Here is a 19,424-nt window from a genome sequence, read left to right on the forward strand (position 1 = left end):
ATGGAATTTTTAAGGGGGCATTAATCCACAAAAAGGGGATGCTGCTGTGAAATTTGAGGCATTATCAAGTGCTTGTCAAATTGTGAATGAGAGACTGATGATGTGCAGAATGTGCAAACAATAAAGCAGAGCTCATGCCTTTCATGTGACTTTTTTTCAAATCGTAATTTGAGTCGCTTAATGCAGCCTTAGAATGTATTAAATCCAAACATAAAGCCCAACATTTTGATTACAATTAAAGTTGCATAAATAACACTAAATTAAGCATATAGCAGGATATGTTTCTTAACTGCTCAACACAGAATAGCTATATGTGCACACTCCCTCAAATCATTGAGAAAATATATATTTTATTCAGCTATGTTCAGTTGTATTCTTCATACTATGAAATTATATAAAATAATGCCACGGAATTCTAAGAAAATCTTGTCTGCTTAATGAACTAGTCTAGTGTAGCACACAACCATTTGGACCTAACATAAGGACAACTCAGAGTATGCCCAAATGGACTACATTTTCTTCACATTACGTTTCTTTAGACCTGCCCAAAATAACTGGATGGTGTAGGCTGTATTAAATGGATTTATTAGACTTTTTAAAATGTAGATGTTCCAAAGCTCTGCATTAGTGGCTTTCAGGCTATGGTTTGAAGCAAGGAGATACTAAATGCTTTCTGTTAATTAACGGTCAATTACCGTGAGACCGGCAGTTATTCGCTTGACAATCACCGGCTGACAAAATGTCATGACCGCCACAGCCCTAGGTGAGACACTGGACATAAAATGCAGTGTAAAATATGGTAATATTTGGGTTTATTTATTATGCCATAACCAACACAACCTTTATTTCCTTATCAATGACCTAAATCTGTCCTGTTTAAAATGCTGACGACGTAAAACACTTAATTTTACTGCCCTATTTACAAGCCTGTGTTTTTTATAGGATGCCTGAGATTTGAGGTGCTGAGAGCACGGGGAAATTTCAGTGTCACCGTTTAGCAGTGCTCTTCTCCTGTAACACTGATGGCACTACTCTGGAAGCAATAGTCATACAAATGTATCCTTCAGGTGACAAAGATGTCATTTAATTAATTAAAATTGATATGAGGGAGGTGAAATAAAGAGCGGAAAGACGACTGTGCAGAAACAGAATGAGAATGTGTGTGTGTGTGTGTGTGTGTGTGTGTGTGTGTGTGTGTGTGTGTGTGTGTGTGTGTGTGTTGGGAAGACAGAAAAAAATAGGGAGATGAGAGAAAGAGATGAGTGAGAGAAAAACAAAAGAGAAAGATGTGTAGATCCCCCTGGAGCACATTGGCCAGCTGACAGGGAGAGGAGCTGGTATCAGTCTGTTACAATGTGTGGAACGGCGTTCCGCACCAGCATTTACAAACCACTTCGGCAACAAACACTAAGCCTTCTGAAGACAGGCTGTACCAGGCAGACAGGCATGAGAGTCCCACAGCCAACAGCTAACCAACCCAGCTCAGTCCCCTGCCCATGTCTAAGCATACATAGGGCTGTGGCGATCACAACATTTCATCAGCCGGTGATTGTCAACCAAATATCTGTTGGTCTAACTGTAATTAACCGCCACAGCCCTATGTATGCCTAATAATAAATCCATGTAATATAGGCCACACCTTCACAAATCCATCATTTATTTTAGACAGTTCTAAAGAAGCAAGATATTAAGAAAATGTAGTCTATAATAATAGCACACTCTTGAGTTGCCCTTATGCTAGGTCCTGATGTGGCAAGGCCAAATGGCAATGGGCTACACTGGTTTCATTTAAGAGACAATATTTGCTTATCATTCCGTGGCATTATTTTATAGTATGAAGAATATAATTGAACAAAGCAGAATAAAACAAATATTTTCTCCAAACGATTTGAGAGAGTGTGCACATGCAGATATTTTGTGTTGAGCGGTTAACAAAGAAATAGGTACTCTTATAAGCATCATTTAGAGTTAATGCCACTTTAGTTGGGCTATATGTTTTGATGTTTAATACATTGTAAGGCTGCATGATGAGACTAATGATGATTTGAAAGGAGTTGCTTGAAAGGCATGAGCTCTGCTTAGTTGTTTGCGCAGGCTGCACATACTCCAATAGTCTCTCATTTACAATTTGACAAGCACTTGATAATGCATCGAATTTCACAGGGGCATCCCCTTCATGGTCATAATGCACCCTAAAAAAAGCCATGCCTTTTGCAGCCCGGAGTACCCTTCTCCCTCAGTGTGCTGCACAATCCGAAGCGTCTCTCACTCACATGGCTCGGTCATGTGATCGGGTCTTTCTCACAGGCTACATACAAGCGAAGACCGACACATCCGGGATGCAACTGCATCCTTATCTAATTCCAAGGTGCTTATTGAAGAGATTGAAAGAACGTTCCACATTTACTTTTCGCCAGCCAACAAGATGAGTAGGCAAAAGCACTAGCCCATGTCAATCTACTATCCCCCATAGTACCAAAGTCAACCTATTGTATTCTGTGCGAGAAATAAAAATTGCAAACAGTCCGGGATAGTTGTGGGATGCTATAGATCAAATTAATACAACCACTAGCGTCAAAAAAAGGTATGCAACGTTGCTGACGTAACAGAACGTTTAGCTTAAAATGTTGATAAACTGAGGCCATTTCTTCACATAAGCGCAACAATGTGCACATCGTAGTAGGCTATAAACGGAATGTTCCATTAAAGGGAAAACGCCATTATCAAAAGTGACCACAAATGCAATTATGCATGTCATGCTTTTATTATAAAAGGGGTATTTTTATGGTGAAAATTATCTTCCCCAAACTTGAAACTCACTTGCTGCTTATGCCAGTTAGGCACTACACCAAATCTAAAGCAGATTAATGTACCTCATTTTAAGAAGTTAATTCTGCCACTTTCGTTGTGATACAAACCTTGTTAAAACATATAGGTTAGGCTACATGAGGTGCACGACAATGATTAGAAAAAGTCGCAAAAAAGGCATTGTTTCTTATGCTGGTCATAAATCACAAGTTATAATATATAATTGATAGTCTAATATTATCACCCAGACTATTCATTCAATCTTGTCTTTACATATACTAAATAATGTGTGATATTTGTTAAGATGTAGAATGGACCCATTTAGAATGCACCTGTGTCAAACGGGGCAGCGGGAAAAAATGTTATCTATGCACTTAAATGGCGAATGGAGGACGCTTTTCCCAGAGGTTCATTTTCATGCCAGCCAGGTAGATTATTCTCCTGTTGTAAATATAAGCAATGTGCTTAATATTAGGAAAGTTGAGAAATAAATACAGTAGGCCTAGTCTACAGAAAGCTGATGCCATCCTCATCTTTTTATTAGCAGCCATCACTCTGTTTTCTCCCAAAATTGCATAGGCTGTAGAAATGTTGCCCTCATGAAATGTTTGATTAGATTTTCAAAGACATTTGCATTGATGTCAGAGTGATTAGAGGGACAATGGAGTGCTCACTACTAGGCAATTAGCAAGTTTGGTAGGCTACTTATGACCATCAGCAGCATCAGAGCTTGGAGAAGCCTAATTACAGTGACTAAACTGTCCCATGGAATTTGACTGCCATCATGACTCGTGACCAGTCACTGCCACAGGCACAGTGACTGGTCACCGCAACAGCCCTAGGCATACAGCAGTCAGCAGGTAGAGGGAAATCACATCAATGTGAGAAAAAGCCAAACCATAAGGAACAGAGTAGGATCTCTGTGATAAGAACTTTGTGGATGTGGGAAATATTTAACTGGAAAAGGACTTCCTGAATGTTCTTATGAGGCAGCTGAGGTCAAACAGACGCGTTTCGGGAACAACCTTGATCATTGTTTCAATATTCAACTCGCATCAAATTTGATCATTTCCGGCATGTTTGAAAGGTGAATTCCTGCAGTCAAATATAGGGCAACCAAGTCCTAAATCAATATTAATCTTATGGACTAACCCTAATGGACTAACAGAAACAGGGAATCGAGACATGGGTTTGTTTTCCTAGCTATCATTTAGCATTTGCATCACTGAGACCCCTATTAGCATTCTCTAAATAGCATACTGAATCACCTCCAAGTGACTTCAAATCAGCAGCATCAGCTACATAATATTAGAGGCAAGTATTACAATATTTTCTCAAGTGGTGAAAACTCCAGAAGGTTTTTGACATACTACACTATAGAGAACCTGGTAGAAAAACATATCAGATACTCCATCAGTATTGACAAGGTGTCTAAGTACTACACAATTAAAACAAAGTGAAAGAATTCCACCTCTTAAGCATGAAAAAAGACAAGATCAAGATAGAAAGAGGAAACAGGAAGAGGGGTGTAGTGATAGATGTGAATACTGTACATAGACATGATTTAAAGAAAGAAAGAGATTGCCACACACCCAGGGGTAATATGACTACCGGTAAGCCTAAGCAGACAGAGAAACACACACACCTCATGTGCACAACTCTCCAAAGCCACGCCTCAAAGCCAGGGTGTGTAAATAAGCCTCCTATCTGTACATTTCAAATGGGATTTTGATGCCCTGACCAAGAGGGGTGACACGGAGACTGTCGTTTTAGTGTCACTTTGCATCAGGCAGTGACAGTGCAGCACGCCCATTCCAAACGACACCATATGGTTCATTCATACGGTCATGTCTTATTCAGCAGAGCCCCAAGGTCTGGCAACATACAGATGACACACACACACACACACACACATTTGTTTTACTATCCTTGTGGCGACCCTTAAATGTATTCCCATTCAAAATCCTATTTTCTCTAACCCCTAACACTAAATCTAAACATGGCTTTTTTCCTTGTGGGGACCGGCAAAATGTCTCCACTTGTCTGAATTTTCCTTGTTTTACTATCCTTGTGATGACTTCTGGTAAAAATCAAACCACACACAGACGCATCTCAAGCACACATCACCTGTAGAGCTTTGTGAGAGCAAAACAGTTACACAAGTACCAGACATACAGTAACAGTTTGGCAAAGGTTCAAAGGGACTGAAACAGACAGGACTGACCCAAGCACGCTTTTCTCTACTGCCACTTTGAAGCCCATGATTGTTGGTCCGACCATATTACATGAAAAAGGCACATGAAAGGGTGAAGGATTGAAAGCAGTACTTTGAAGTCAGCAACGGCCATCTCATATCCATAACACTTAGAGGTCCGACTTGATCATCAAGCCCAAACGCAGATGACAAACACTACTGCCAATGTTTTGTCTGCATGTAGTTTACAGTTAGCATAGAGTGACGTCTTTGACCTCACCGCGAGAACATTTAATTGTGGTTGCCATGCTGTTGCTAAGGGCTTTACAAGGCCAACTGAGGCCTTGATCAATAAAAGTGATGCCTGGATGTCTACAAGCATGAACAATGAGAGGAGCTGGCGCTCTAACCACAGGAGCACGGTGGAGCACAGACCTGGCAAGCTCTCGGAGGGAAACAAAACACAGCCGATTATAGATCTCAGTCAACACATACACATCTCACATAACTCTCCTGTGATTAAAAGCTGGCCATCAATCAAATGCATGGGCTAAGAAAACGGGAAGCAGCTCTCCTCCTTTTCACCGTGCTTCAGCACATACTGTAACTGATTAATTACTCTGTTATAAATTCAATAGACCAAGGGACCTTTTCAATCAAAACAGTGAACCAGGTTTCTAAATTAAGTAATCAGATGTTCCTGTGTAGCTGGTTAAATTAATAATAATACAACGAACACAACATCCAGTATTGCGGCGCCAGAAGATTTGTACTCCTCTCTGAAAATGTGGTTATAGAGTTAAAATTGAATGGAACCCGTGAATTTGACGGGCAGTAACACAATGGGCGGCAGGTAGCCTATCGGTCAACAACATTGGGCCAGTTACCGAAAGGTTGATGGTTTGAATCCCTGAGCAGACTAGGTGAAAACTGTTGATGTGCCCTTGAGTAAGGCACTTAACCCTAATTGCTCCTGTGAGTCGCTCTGGTTAAGAGCGTCTGTTAAATGACAAAAATAAATAAAGATATATATATATATATATATATATATTTCACCTTTATATAACCAGGTAGGCTAGTTGAGAACAAGTTCTCATTTGCAACTGCGACCTGGCCAAGATAAAGCAAAGCAGTTCGACACATACAACAACAACAGAGTTACACATGGAATAAACAAACATACAATCCATAATACAGTGGAAAAAATCTATATACAGCATGTGCAAATGAGGTGGATTAAAAGAGGTAAGGCAATAAATAGGCCATGGTGGAGAAGTAATTATAATAAAGCAATTAAAAACTCGAATGGATGAATGTGCAAGTAGATACTGAAGTGCAAAGGAGCAAGATAAATAAATACAGTATGGGGATGAGGTAGATTGGATGGGCTATTTACAGGTGCAGTTATCTGTGAGCTGCTCTGACAGCTGGTGCTTAAAGTTAGTGAGGGAGGTAAGAGTCTCCAGCTTCAGTGATTTTTGCAGTTCGTTCCAGTCATTGGCAGCAGAGAACTGTAAATGTAGTGTTTAAAGCAAGAAAATACACGTTCTTCAATATGTCATGGATACTCTCAGGTCCACAGTTGTGGTTGGCTGTTTTGGCTCCAGGTCAGTTTTTATTTTACCTTTATTTAACTAGGAAGGGCTCATTGAGATTAAAATCTCTTTTTCAAGAGCGCCCTGGCCAAGATAGGCAGCACCAAGTCATTACAAAATAATTAGACAGACAGACATGAAAAACGACAAGTAATCTAGTAAAAACCATTAAATTCACAAGAGTATAAAATGGCAAATTAAAAACATTGACAGGTCAGGGAATCAGCCTCAAAATCCTTCATCAGTGATTTAAAAACACCCAATCGGGACAAGTTCTTCCAGTTTAAAAGTACTTTAAGGTGTTCCAAGACGATGGCGCAGAGTACATAAAAGCCTGTTTACCAAATTCAGTTCAGATATTTGGAACAGTTAGCAGGATAAAGTCCAGCGAACGAAGAGAGTACACACCACATTTCTGAACAATAAAAATGCACAGATAAAAAGGTAGTAAACCCAAAATGGCTTTGTAAATAAAAGTATACCAGTGACTGAGCCTACGAGTGACTAGAGAAGGCCAGCCAACCCTGGTATACAAAGTGCAGTGGTGCGTAAGGGTTTTGCAGTTTAAAATAAATCTCGAAGTGCCATGGTAAAGAGTGTCAATTGATCTCAAACGCTGAGCGGAAGCATTCATATAAAATATCCCCATAGTCTAGTAAAGGCATACATGTAGCTGATACTAGCCTCCTTCTGGCTTCAAAGGAAAATAGACATGAGCACCTGAGTTCTTTCAGTTGTCAGTGTTCTTGTCTCTGTACTCTATTGATTAGGCCTGTGGCACCACGGGCAGATGTATTATCTTATTAGCAGCTGCTGATGCCTGAACAGGAAAGATTTAAAAAGTCTGCCACTGTCCCAAGGATCACAATCATTAGCATGTATATTTTAAGGTTGGGCAACCATATGTCCCCAATCTCCTGGGGACAGTCCCCGTTTTTAGTTTTGTCAGAAGAAAAAAGCAACTCTGGAGTTAAATTGAGTCAGATATTTCATTATTCAAACACTGTATCCAATCAGATTTTAACGTAAAAATGTTGTCTGACCTTATACCAAACGCTTCTCCCGCAGACCTTTTTATGAGAATGTTCAGGTGAATGTTTGATGACAGTGATAGATACATTGCAACCACCAGATAAACAACCATGGCCAGAAAGTGTTGCATCCAACAGCATAGGCTACCAAACTTGGGTGATTCTAAAATTACTAGATAGAAATGGATAACCCCTCCCAGTCTGTGTTATAAAGAATAACAGTATTTGAAAGATTGTTTTCAATAAATCGTCACAATAAGGTGTAGAGCATTTGATTTGCCTGCTGGTGGACAGAGTATGTGAGCAAAGCTGTGAAGGCGGAAATCCCGCTCATGGAGCAGTGCATTCATTAACCTGTTGAGTGTAGGGGGCAGTATTTCGATGTTCGGATGAAAAACGTACCCAAATGAAACTGCGTATTTCTCAGGCCCAGAATCTAGAATATGCATATAATTGTCAGATTAGGATAGAAAACACTCTAAAGCTTCCAAAACGGTCTAAATATTGTCTGTGAGTATAACAGAACTGATATTGTGGTCAAAAATCTGAGGAGAATCCAACAAGGAAGTGCATAAGAGAAACAAATCTCCCTGTTCCATTGCATGCCTTCCCTCCTTTTAAAGGGATATCAACCAGATTAATTTTCCTATTTCTTCCACATGGTGTGAACAGTCTTTAGACATAGTTTCAGGCTTTTATTCTGAAAAATGACACATCACATCGTGTCAGTGGATGGCTGGGTGCCAGCAGAGTTTTGCATGCGCAACAGCTTGGAGCAGACATTTTCTCTCTCTCCTATTGAAAAAGCTATGGTCTGGTTGAAATATTATCGATTATTTATTGTAAAAACAACCTGAGGATTGATTATAAAAAAACATATGACGTGTTTCTACGAACTTTACGGATACTATTTGGAATTTTTGTCTGTCCCGTCGTGACCACTCGAGCCTGTGGATTTCTGAACAAAACGCGCCTACCAAATGGAGGTATTTTGGATATAAAAATAATCTTTATGGAACAAAAGGAACATTTATTGTTTAACTGGGAGTCTCGTGAGTGCAAACATCAAAGGTAAGCAATTCATTTTATTGCTTTTCTGACTTTCGTGACCAATCTACTTTGCTGCTAGCAGTTTGTAATGTTTTGTCTGCTGAGAGAGAAACACTTGGATAGCTTTTTCTGCAGAGCTTTTTTAAAATCTGACACACCAGGTGGATTAACAACAAGCTAAGCTATGTTTTGCTATATTGCGCTTGTGATTTCATGAAAATTTTATATTTTTAGTAATTTAATTTGAATTTGGCGGTCAGCAATTCAGCGGATGTTGACAAATGATCCCGCTAACGGGATGGGTGCGCCAAGAAGTTAAATTCACCATTTTAACCGACACCCATCTACTTTTGACTACCTGGACCTACCATTTGTTTTTGAAGTATTGAAACCAAACGATTTGAATTAAAAGTATTTTAATAAACAACAGGAGAAGGTGACTAAGTAGCTCTCATTTCAAATAGGCTACATGTTGTATTAAACAGCATATGAACACTAAATAGGTCAGGAGCAAGACAGGTAGCCTAAATAAAATCATTATTTAGGCAAAAGCATGCAAATAAATAAATTGTGAAGCATTTGCGAGAGACACTAGGCTGGCAGGGACATTAAGCGCTCAGCATTCAAACAACATTTTGTTGTATTAAATCATTATTCTATAAATTGCACATATAGGTTATGACTTACTTAGAATTCATTACAAATTAAACGAAAAATGCCTTAGGCGCCATTACAGTGCCTTTGAATACATTTTTGGAAACATGAGTTTGGCCAGAGTCTCTTGCTTCAGGCTCATGGAGAGCAGCGAGAATACATGGGCAGGGATGCGTAGTCATTCATTTTACATTCTTCTGTAGGTAGGCCTAAAAAGAGTTTAGGCAAAATAACCATACCAAAAAAGGAAAGCTCCTTGAAAGAGGCAATATGCCAGCACTATTGGGCCAAAATCACTGATGGCCTATTGTACAGATTACAGAACGAAAATGAACGAAACTTAAGAGATCTGATTTTTTGTTTATAAATACTTTGCTACAATGACACTCTTAGCTAGCTACCCACTTTGTTCCTTTTTGTTAGCATGTGCAAGTTCTTTCGGGATACCCGTCTTTTCAGATTCCACAATGACTCTAGGTGTGGACACATCACCGCACTGGGTCTCTTGCTCCTCCTCATCTTTGCGAGTTACCTTGATTTTTCATCTGTGTTTAATCAGATTCTTCATGAAAATATTTAGCATACTAGATGACAGTAGCTAAAGTAAGGGGTTATAGCGGCACACAACTAGACTACAAATGCATGCTGGCCTGGGCATGCCCTGAGCTCGTGAAGTGAGCGCTACTGGATGCGAAATAGGGGAGGAACGGCGCTCCACCCTTTGGGAAACTCGCTTTACTCTCTAGTCAAATTGAGAAAGCTCCACTCCACGCTCCAGCTCTGCTCCAATCACAACTGCGTTAACTTTAAAAGGGATTGTTAAATGTGAACTATACTGATCATAAAAATAAACGCAACAATTTCTATGATTTTACTGAATTACAGTTCATTAGAAGGAAATCAGTCAATTTAAATAAATATATTTATGGATTTTACATAACTGGGCAGGGGCACAGCCATGGGTGGGCATGGGAGGGCATAGACCCATCTACTCGGAAGCCAGGGCCAGCCAAACAGAAAGTTTTTACCCACAATCTTGGCAAAGGAGAAAACCTTCACTAACAGGGATTTAAACTTATTTTTTGCACAATATGAGACAAATAAGCTGTGTGTGTATATGGAAAATTTCTGGAATCCTTTATTTTAGCTAATGCCCCTCCTGTACTCCCTATTCACTCATGAATGCATGGCAAGACATGACTCCAACGCCGTCATTCAGTTTGCCGTTGACAACAGTGGTAGGCCTGATCACTGACAACGATGAGACAGCCTATAGGGAGAAGGTCAGAGACCTGGCCGTGTGGTGCCAGGATAACAACTCTCCCTCAGCGTGATCAAGACAAAGAAGATGATTGTGGACTACAGGAAAAGGAGGACCGAGCACTCCCCCATCCTCATCGCAAGGGCTGTAGTGGAGCAGGTTGAGAGCTTCAAGTTCCTTGGGGTCCACATCAACAACAAACTAACATGGTCCAAACACACCAAGACAGTCATGAAGAGGGCACGACAAAGCTGATTTCCACTCAGGAGACTGAAAAGAATTTGCATAGGTCCTCAGATCCTCAAAAATATCTACAGCTGCACCATCGAGAGCATCCTGACTGGTTGCATCACTGCCTGGTATGGCAACTGCTCAACCTCTGACCGCAAGGAACTACAGAGGGTAGTGCGTACGGCCCAGTACATCACTGGGGCCAAGCTTCCTGCCATCCAGGACCTCTATACAAAACGGTGCCGGAGGAAGGCCCTAAAAATTGTCAGACTCCAGCCGCCCTAGTCAGACTATTCTCTCTGCTACCGCATGGCAAGCAGTACCGGAGCGCCAAGTCGAGGTACAGAACCAGTACCCCCTGTATATAGCCTCACCATTGTTATTATACTGCTGTGCTTTAATTATGTTACTTTTATAAAAATAAAAAAAACTTATTTTATACTTAACACTTGTTTTTCTTACAAGTGTTTTCTCAGTATATTTTGTTATCAGAGCTGCAGACTCTCATGCATTGGCATGAAACACACATTTGACCTCATATCTCATGCAATGAAAAGTACTGATTTAATTTTCTAATTTGTCCATTGTATAATCAGCATGTTAACTTAAAAAAATGATGGGCCACCAGAGTGGCGCAGTGTGCCACCAGAGAACCTGGTTCGAGGCCAGGCTCTGTCGCAGCCGGCCGCGACTGGGTAGCACTGTTTTTTTTCAACAAAATTAGATTGCGGTTATTCCCATCCCTATCGCAGAATGCAGCCTTTTGACAGCATGTACTAAAGTCGATTTAATCAACACTTGCATTAGTCGCCTCGTTTTGTGATTAGCATTTATGCTGTGACAACAAGGCAGCAGACACATCTACAGTATGTTTTAGCAGGGAATTTTGGTAGGGTGATCTGATTTGTAACTATGAAAATAATTTTGGCAAACAGTTTGTACGTTTTATTCTGGGGGGGGCAATATTTGGTTAGGGTGTAGTGAAAGATTTGTTATCTTGTCTTCAGGAGATTTTATTATCTAGTTAATGCATTTATTGTTATCAGTGGAACAATTCTCATTCTTAGCAATTCTCTCTCCAAGCTTTCTTCAAAAGTTGGCAGCCCAGTCACCTCTTCAAGAGCATAGTCAGACCTACAAATTTCCAATTATTCCATGCAAGACAATTGTGCACATTTTTTGAGTTACACAGCAAGTAACTGCATGCTTTTTATGATCAGTAAGCATCAATGATCATTTAATTTCAGATATGTGATGGTACCTTATCCATTTGGCATGTAGCTAGCTAAGCAAACATCATTTAGCTTGCTTCAGAGATTAGGCTTTTGGAAAGAGCTTGACATCCTGGTAAAGTTGTCAGTCGGACTACTATCATCACCACTCTACGTAGATAGCAAGCTAATCAAACAATATTTGCATATAGTCATCTAGTTTATCCCCTGAAAGTTTGCTTTTTACCTAGCCATATTTACGTGTTATTAGCTAGCTATCCAATTTGAAGTGGTCCTTCAATCAATCAATGTAGCCTATATGTCTGTCAGCAGCAATCATAATTAAAAATGTACAAACAATGTTGAAAGGGGGATCATGTTAGCTAACTTTGCTAGGTAGGCCTACATTGGTTGGAGGGAAAACAAGTACATTTAGGTCTGTACAACATGTTACTGGTAACTTGCAAAGTAAACATTATCGGCTAACAGTATCATGGCAAATGCGCTCTTCTGCTGCTTGACAGGCAGAACCCTCAAAAGATGGGAAATTAACATAAACCACTCAGGTATTGTTCACTTTTATATAACTCAAATATCCAATAAATGGTGGCCAATATTGAGAGATCTTGTGAGGCTACCCTACGTATCTGAAATTACATGATCAATTGATGTTTACTGATCATGAAAAGCATGTGGTTACTTGCTGTATAACTGACAGAGCTAAATCTATTGTGTTATTGACCACGTTTGTTTATCCCATGAGAGAGGCCTACAAGTCAGTGTTTCGCACCCACTGTGAAATTTGGTGGAGGATCGGTGATGATCTGGGGGTGCTTCAGCAAGGCTGGAATCTGGCAGATGTGTCTTTGTGAAGGACGCATGAATCAAGCCACGTACAAGGTTGTCCTGGAAGAAAACTAGCTTCCTTCTGCTCTGACAATGTTCCCCAACTCTGAGGATTGGTTTTTCCAGCAGGACAATGCTCCATGCCACACAGCCAGGGCAATCAAAGTGTGGATGGAGGATCACCAGTTCAAGACCCTGTCATGGCCAGCCCAATCTCCAGACCTGAACCCCATTGAAAACCTCTGGAATGTGAGGAAGCTAGATCGTCACAAGCCATCAAACAAAGCCGAGCTGCTTGAATTTTTGCACCAGGAGTGGCATAAAGTTACCCAACATCAATGTGAAAGACTGGTGGAGAGCATGCAAAGACGCATGAAAGCTGTGATTGAAAATCAGGGTTATTCCACCAAATATTGATTTCTGAACTCTTCCTAAGTTACACAGTACTGTGTTGTTTAAAAATGAAAATGAACTTACTTTATTTGCATTATTCGAGGTCTGCCAACACTGCATATTTTTTGTTGTTATTTTGACCAGTTTGCATTTTCTGCAAATAAATGCTCTAATTGACAATATTTCTATTCGGAATTTGGGAAAAATGTTGTCAGTAGTACATAGAATAAAACACATTTTCATTTTACCCAAACACATACCTATAAATAGTAAAACCAGAGAAACTGATCATTTTGCAGTGGTCTCTTCATTTTTTACAGAGCTGTATACTGAACAAAAATTAAACACAACATGCAAAAAATGTACAATTTTACTGACTCAAGTTCATAAGGAAATCAGTAAATTGAAAAATTCTTTAGGCCCTAATCTGGATTTCACATGACTGGGAATACAAGTATGCATATGTTGGTCACAAATACCTTTATAAAAAAAAGTAGGAGTGTGGATCAGAAAACCAGCCAGTATGGTGAGACCACCATTTACCCCATGCAGCGCAACATCTCCTTTACATAGAGTTGATCAGGCTGTTGATTGTGGGCTATGGAATGTTTTCCCACTCCTCTTTAATGGCTGTGCGAAGTTGCTGGATATTGGCGGGAACTGGATCACGCTGTCACACACGTCGATCCAGAGCGTCACAAACAATGGGTGACATGTCTGGTGAATATGCAGGCCATGGAAGAACTGGGAAATTTTCAGCTTCCAGGAATTGTGTCCAGATCCTTCCACAATGGAGCGGTGCATTATCATGCTGAAACATGAGATGATGGCAGTGGATGAATAACAATGGGAATCAGGATCTTGTCACGGTATCTCTGCATTCAAATTGCCATCGATAAAATGCAATTGTGTTCATTGTCTGTAGCTTATGGCTGCCCATACCGTAACCCTACCGCCACCATGGGGCACTCTGTTTTACAACGTTGACATCAGCAAACCGCTCGCCTACAATCTACATACACATGGTGTGGAGTTGGCAGTACGTCCAACCGGCCTCACACATTTTCTAAAATTATGTTAGAGGCAGCTTATGGTAGAGAAATGGTCAATTCTCGGGCAACATCTCTTGTGGACATTCCTGCAAATTTTAGAGTGTCCTTTTATTGTTCCCAGCACAACATTTTAGAAAAATTTACTTTTTGTGCACATGGAAAATATCTGGGATCTTGTATTTCAGTTCGTGAAACATGGGACCAAAACTGTACATGTTGTTTTTATATTTTTATTCATTGTAGTTCAATGCCATTGCTTGTTTGTTTTTGCTATAAAGACAGCTGGGCTGCCTAAGATAAGATATTTCACATTGTACATTCACTCTAAAATAAAATAACGCTACTGATGACTTATGAGAGGTGTGTGTGTGTGTGTGTGTGTGTGTGTAGGGAAGGGGGGCAAGACGAAGACTACCTCAACAGCCAAACTGTTTCTCCCACTCCCTTCCCCACTCTCTCAACTCTTCATTACTTACCAGCTTCAGTATCCAGCTTGATTTATTTGTTTATCGACTTTCCGGAATGTCCATTATTTAGACCATAAATCTTATCCAAACTACTTATAACAAGCTGGCACAATACCTTGCCACTCATAAATTGAACAAAGCAAGGCAACGTTTACCACCGGCAAGAGCAACAGAGAAATAAAAGCAGTAACAGAGTGACTGTGTTGCATTTGTAGGCCCGTGCCTGGCTCCCTATAGCAGTGGAGTATGATACACCCTGAGAGGAGGTGATTCTAGCTGATGATCTGGCTGGTCCACTTCTCAGAGGTGATTATACTGTGTTGGTACCGCATCACTGCTCCACATAGTTACAGTAGCTCTACCCTCTCACCCATCTGGAGTCAATCAGAGGCAGAGCGATTACTGCTCTCCAAAGTCCTCTGACTGGCTAGTGTCACCTTGCAAGCCAGACACTCTCTCAGCACAGCCGGACTAAGAGCCGACCCCAGACTTTGAACTTATGGCACACAGAGCATCCATCCAAAACTGTGCTGTCTCACTGAAGTTCTACTCATTTTTACCTTTGGATGAGTTAGCCTATTACCTCAAGCTTCCACTGAGCCCTTGCATCATAAAGGGAGAGTCAAAACAAAGACTTTCATGAGCAAATTTCATGTGCAATATTAGACAATAAATTGGTATAACAGAATTTGTATGTTTTTAGTTAAACGTCACTTTCAGTTGCTTTGCATTAATATTCTTTGTTGGACAGTGTTAATCATTAAGTATAGCACAATAGTGGAAAAGGCAAATTCCAGGCAAATGCACCACTAAGGAATGTGCCCCATACACATTCATAAAACGCATACAAATAAGCATGGACATGAACAAATCTACACACATACACACACACACACACACACGGCAGGCCCAGGACTCACCCAGTGAGGACGACCACAAAGTCCATTACGTTCCAGCCGTTGCGGAGGTACGAGCCTTTGTGAAATGCAAAGCCCAAGGCGATAATCTTAATGCCAGCCTCGAAACAGAATATTCCAATAAAGTAGGGCTCTGTATCATCCTGCAGAGAGACAGGGAACAAGGGAGAGGGAAATGAAGCATGGCAGAAGAGAGACAGGGAACAAGGGAGAGGGAAATGAAGCATGGCAGAAGAGAGACAGGGAACAAGGGAGAGGGAAATGAAGCATGGCAGAAGAGAGACAGGGAACAAGGGAGAGGGAAATGAAGCATGGCAGAAGAGAGGCAGGGAACAAGGTAGAGGGAAATGAAGCATGGCAGAAGAGAGACAGGGAACAAGGTAGAGGGAAATGAAGCATGGCAGAAGAGAGACAGGGAACAAGGGAGAGGGGAATGAAGCATGGCAGAAGAGAGAGGGGGAAAGAGAAGGGGGATTGTTTATTTTACTTTTCTACCAGCATGTGGAGAATGGGTCAAGGAATGGAACACTCTTCATGGATGAAAAGAGGAGAAGGAGAGGGGAAGTGAAAACATAGCCTACACCAGAAGACCAACTGTAATCTTGGACACCATTTTCAATCAGTGAGATTAACACATTCATCCTAACATGTTATCACCTGCATAAGATAAAAGCTTACATTTTACTCTTAACAAATAATACTAATTGACAGCAAATTAGTATGATTACAAATTACACAACTATAAATTGATGAAGCTATTTAGTCTCCAATGGGGCTATTAGTGATTGGCTTCCTGCTAAATATATTTAACAAATCATTAAAACAATTAAACCATTTGAGTGGCATGAATATCTTTAACAAAAAACAATTTTCAGATAGGATGACCCTTGCTCTTGTTCAAAGAAATGCTGGATCAGACACGTTACTCCTGAGGACCTGTTACACACACAGGCACCAGCAGAGGATATTGCACGCCTTACAGTAACTTCCCTCTTTCTCTCCACAGCTCTATGAACTTAACCACCAATGCAAATCATCACAAATGAGTTTGACAGGCTAAAGGGTATGTGAGCTTTTCACTAACTGTACGGTAAGAACTAACAATCAAACTAGTAAAATAATAGACATGTTTTATTAACGTCACTGTAACAGAATGGTACGGCAAATTAAAGTGTTTTAAATAACTGGTTTGTTGTTCAGCCAGTGAAGTGATTCTGGGCCTCCCGCTGACTATGAAGACAACACACAGGGCTGAGGCTCTCAGGGCTTTAATGTAAGGAAAGACACTAATGAAGAGCATTAAGACTGACATCTATGCATCTCTGTCTGCTATAAAAGAGACAAAACAATGCTATGCCAAGCCTTATAAACTCAACAAAAAAAGTAATGTCCTCTCAATGTCAACTGCATTTATTTTCAGCAAACTTAAAATGTGTAAATATTTGTATGAACATAACAATATTCAACAGACATAAACTGAACAAGTTCCACAGACATGTGACTAACAGAAATTGAATAATGTGTCCCTGAACAAAGGGGGGTCAAAATCAAAAGTCAGTATCTGTGGTGGCCACCAGCTGCATTAAGTATTGCAGTGCATCTCCTCCTCATGGACTGCACCAGATTTGCCCATTCTTGCTGTGAGATGTTACCCCACTTCCACCAATGCACCTGTAAGTTCCTGGACAATTCTGGGGGGAATGGCCGTAGTCATCACCCTCCGATCCAACAGGTCCCAGACGTGTCCAATGGGATTGAGATTAGGGCTCTTTGCTGGCCATGGCAGAACACTGTAATTCCTGTCTTGCAGGAAATCACGCACAGAACAAGCAGTATGGCTGGTGGCATTGTCATGCTGGAGGGCCGTGTCAGGATGAGCCTGCAGGAAGGATGTCTTCCCTGTAACGCACAGTGTTGAGATTGCCTGCAATGACAACAGGCTCAGTTTGATGATGCGTGACACACCGCCCCAGACCATGACGGACCCTCCCCCTCCAAATCGATCCCGGTCCAGAGTACAGGCCTCATTCCTTCGACGATAAAAGTGATACCGACCATCACCCCTGATGAGACAAAACCATGACTCGTCAGTGAAGAGCACATTTTGCTAGTCCTGTCTGGTCCAGCGACGGTGGGTTTGTGCCCATAGGTGACGCTGTTGCCAGAGATGTCTGGTGAGGACCTGCCTTATGTAACAGTATAACTTTAGACCGTCCCCTCGCCCATACCCGGACGCGAACCAGGGACCCTCTGCACACATCAATAACAGTCACCCACGAAGCATCGTTACCCATCGCTCCACAAACGCCGCGGCCCTTGCGCTATTTAGTGCGCACCACCGCTAACTAAGCTAGCCGTTTCACATCCGTTACACTTACAACAGGCCTACAAGCCCTCAGTTCAGCCTCTATCAGCCTATTGCGGACAGTCTGAGCACTGATGGAGGGATTGTGCCTTCCTGGTGTAACTTGGGAAGTTGTTGGCATCCTGTATCTGTCCCGCAGGTGTGACGCTTGAATGTACCGATCCTGTGCAGGTGTTGTTACATGTGGTCTGCCACTGCAAGGACCATCAGCTGTCCATCCTGTCTCCCTGTAGCGCTGTCTTAGGTGTCACACAGTACAGACATTGCAATTTATTGCCCTGGCCACATCTGCCTCCTTTACAGTTTACACAGCCTCCTTGCAGCATGCCTAAGTCATGTTCACACAGATGAGCAGGGACCCTGGACATCTTTATTTTGGTGTTTTTCAGAGTCAGTAGAAAGGCCTCTTTAGCGTCCTAAGTTTTCATAACTGTGACCTTAATTGCCTACCGTCTCTAAGCTGTTAGTGTCTTAACAACCGTTCCACAGGTGCATGTTCATTAATTGTTTATGGTTCATTGAACAGGCATGGGCAACAGTGTTTAAACCCTTTACAATGAAGATCTGTGAAGTTATTTGGATTTTTACTAATTTTCTTTGAAAGACAGGGTCCTGACAAGGGGACATTTATTTTTTTGCTGAGTTTATAATGGCTAGGCTGGAGGGTCCACCCATAAGTGCATTATGTAGTACAGTAGACTGTTTGTTAACATACGGTATAGATGTCAAATGTTCATGAATAATGAACACTCCATCTAAAGTAAATGCATCTGGAGGGGCAGAGGGGAAATCACAGGGGATCATGAGGGTAAAACTCTGCTATGGAGCTGAACAACCATGCCTGTTGACAATGTTCTATTATCATGAGCTCCACATAACAGACACACCTCAATCTATTCACCCTGAACCATAAAATATGCTGGTATTCCATGTTTCTTCTTGAGGGGAAGGAGGGAGAAAGGAAGAGTGGAGTTGTATATTCTCTCTCAAACACTAATCAGTTTCTCAGGTGTCGAGTACCTTGTTTTATTGTGCCACTACGCCACTGCTGATGTTGCATCACAATTACAGAGATAATTGAGAACAGGAGCAGGTGACTACATTTGAGGGGAGTCATTAACCTTATCTCGCCAAGCTGTTGCAGCAGAGCCTTTTATGCCTTTTCCTCTATTTTATACAGACTCCCAGGAGTCAAAACATCCTTAAGACTGATCTGTGAGCTAAGTGCTGAACAATGTAATGCTATTCTATGCGTGTCCTGACTGAAGACGCTGTGTTGGAGGATTGTGGTGCTGTTTCTCTAATGGCTACGTGGCAGCCCCTCCGGCTTCATTCTTTCACAGCTTAAA

General features: G+C 41.2%; 1 protein-coding gene across 3 annotated transcripts in view; it reads right to left on the reverse strand.

Moving 5' to 3' along the window:
• Positions 1-19,424, reverse strand: part of LOC135518050 (voltage-dependent N-type calcium channel subunit alpha-1B-like) — a 225,896-nt gene that overhangs the window by 196,205 nt on the left and 10,267 nt on the right. For all 3 annotated transcript variants that reach the window (XM_064942882.1, XM_064942884.1, XM_064942881.1), the window contains exon 5: positions 15,714-15,853. In XM_064942882.1, the coding sequence (XP_064798954.1) occupies positions 15,714-15,853 (140 nt within the window). The remainder of the gene's footprint in view (positions 1-15,713; positions 15,854-19,424) is intronic.

Source organism: Oncorhynchus masou, chromosome 28 (assembly GCF_036934945.1).
Source record: "Oncorhynchus masou masou isolate Uvic2021 chromosome 28, UVic_Omas_1.1, whole genome shotgun sequence".
In the NCBI taxonomy this organism is placed as follows: domain Eukaryota; kingdom Metazoa; phylum Chordata; class Actinopteri; order Salmoniformes; family Salmonidae; genus Oncorhynchus; species Oncorhynchus masou.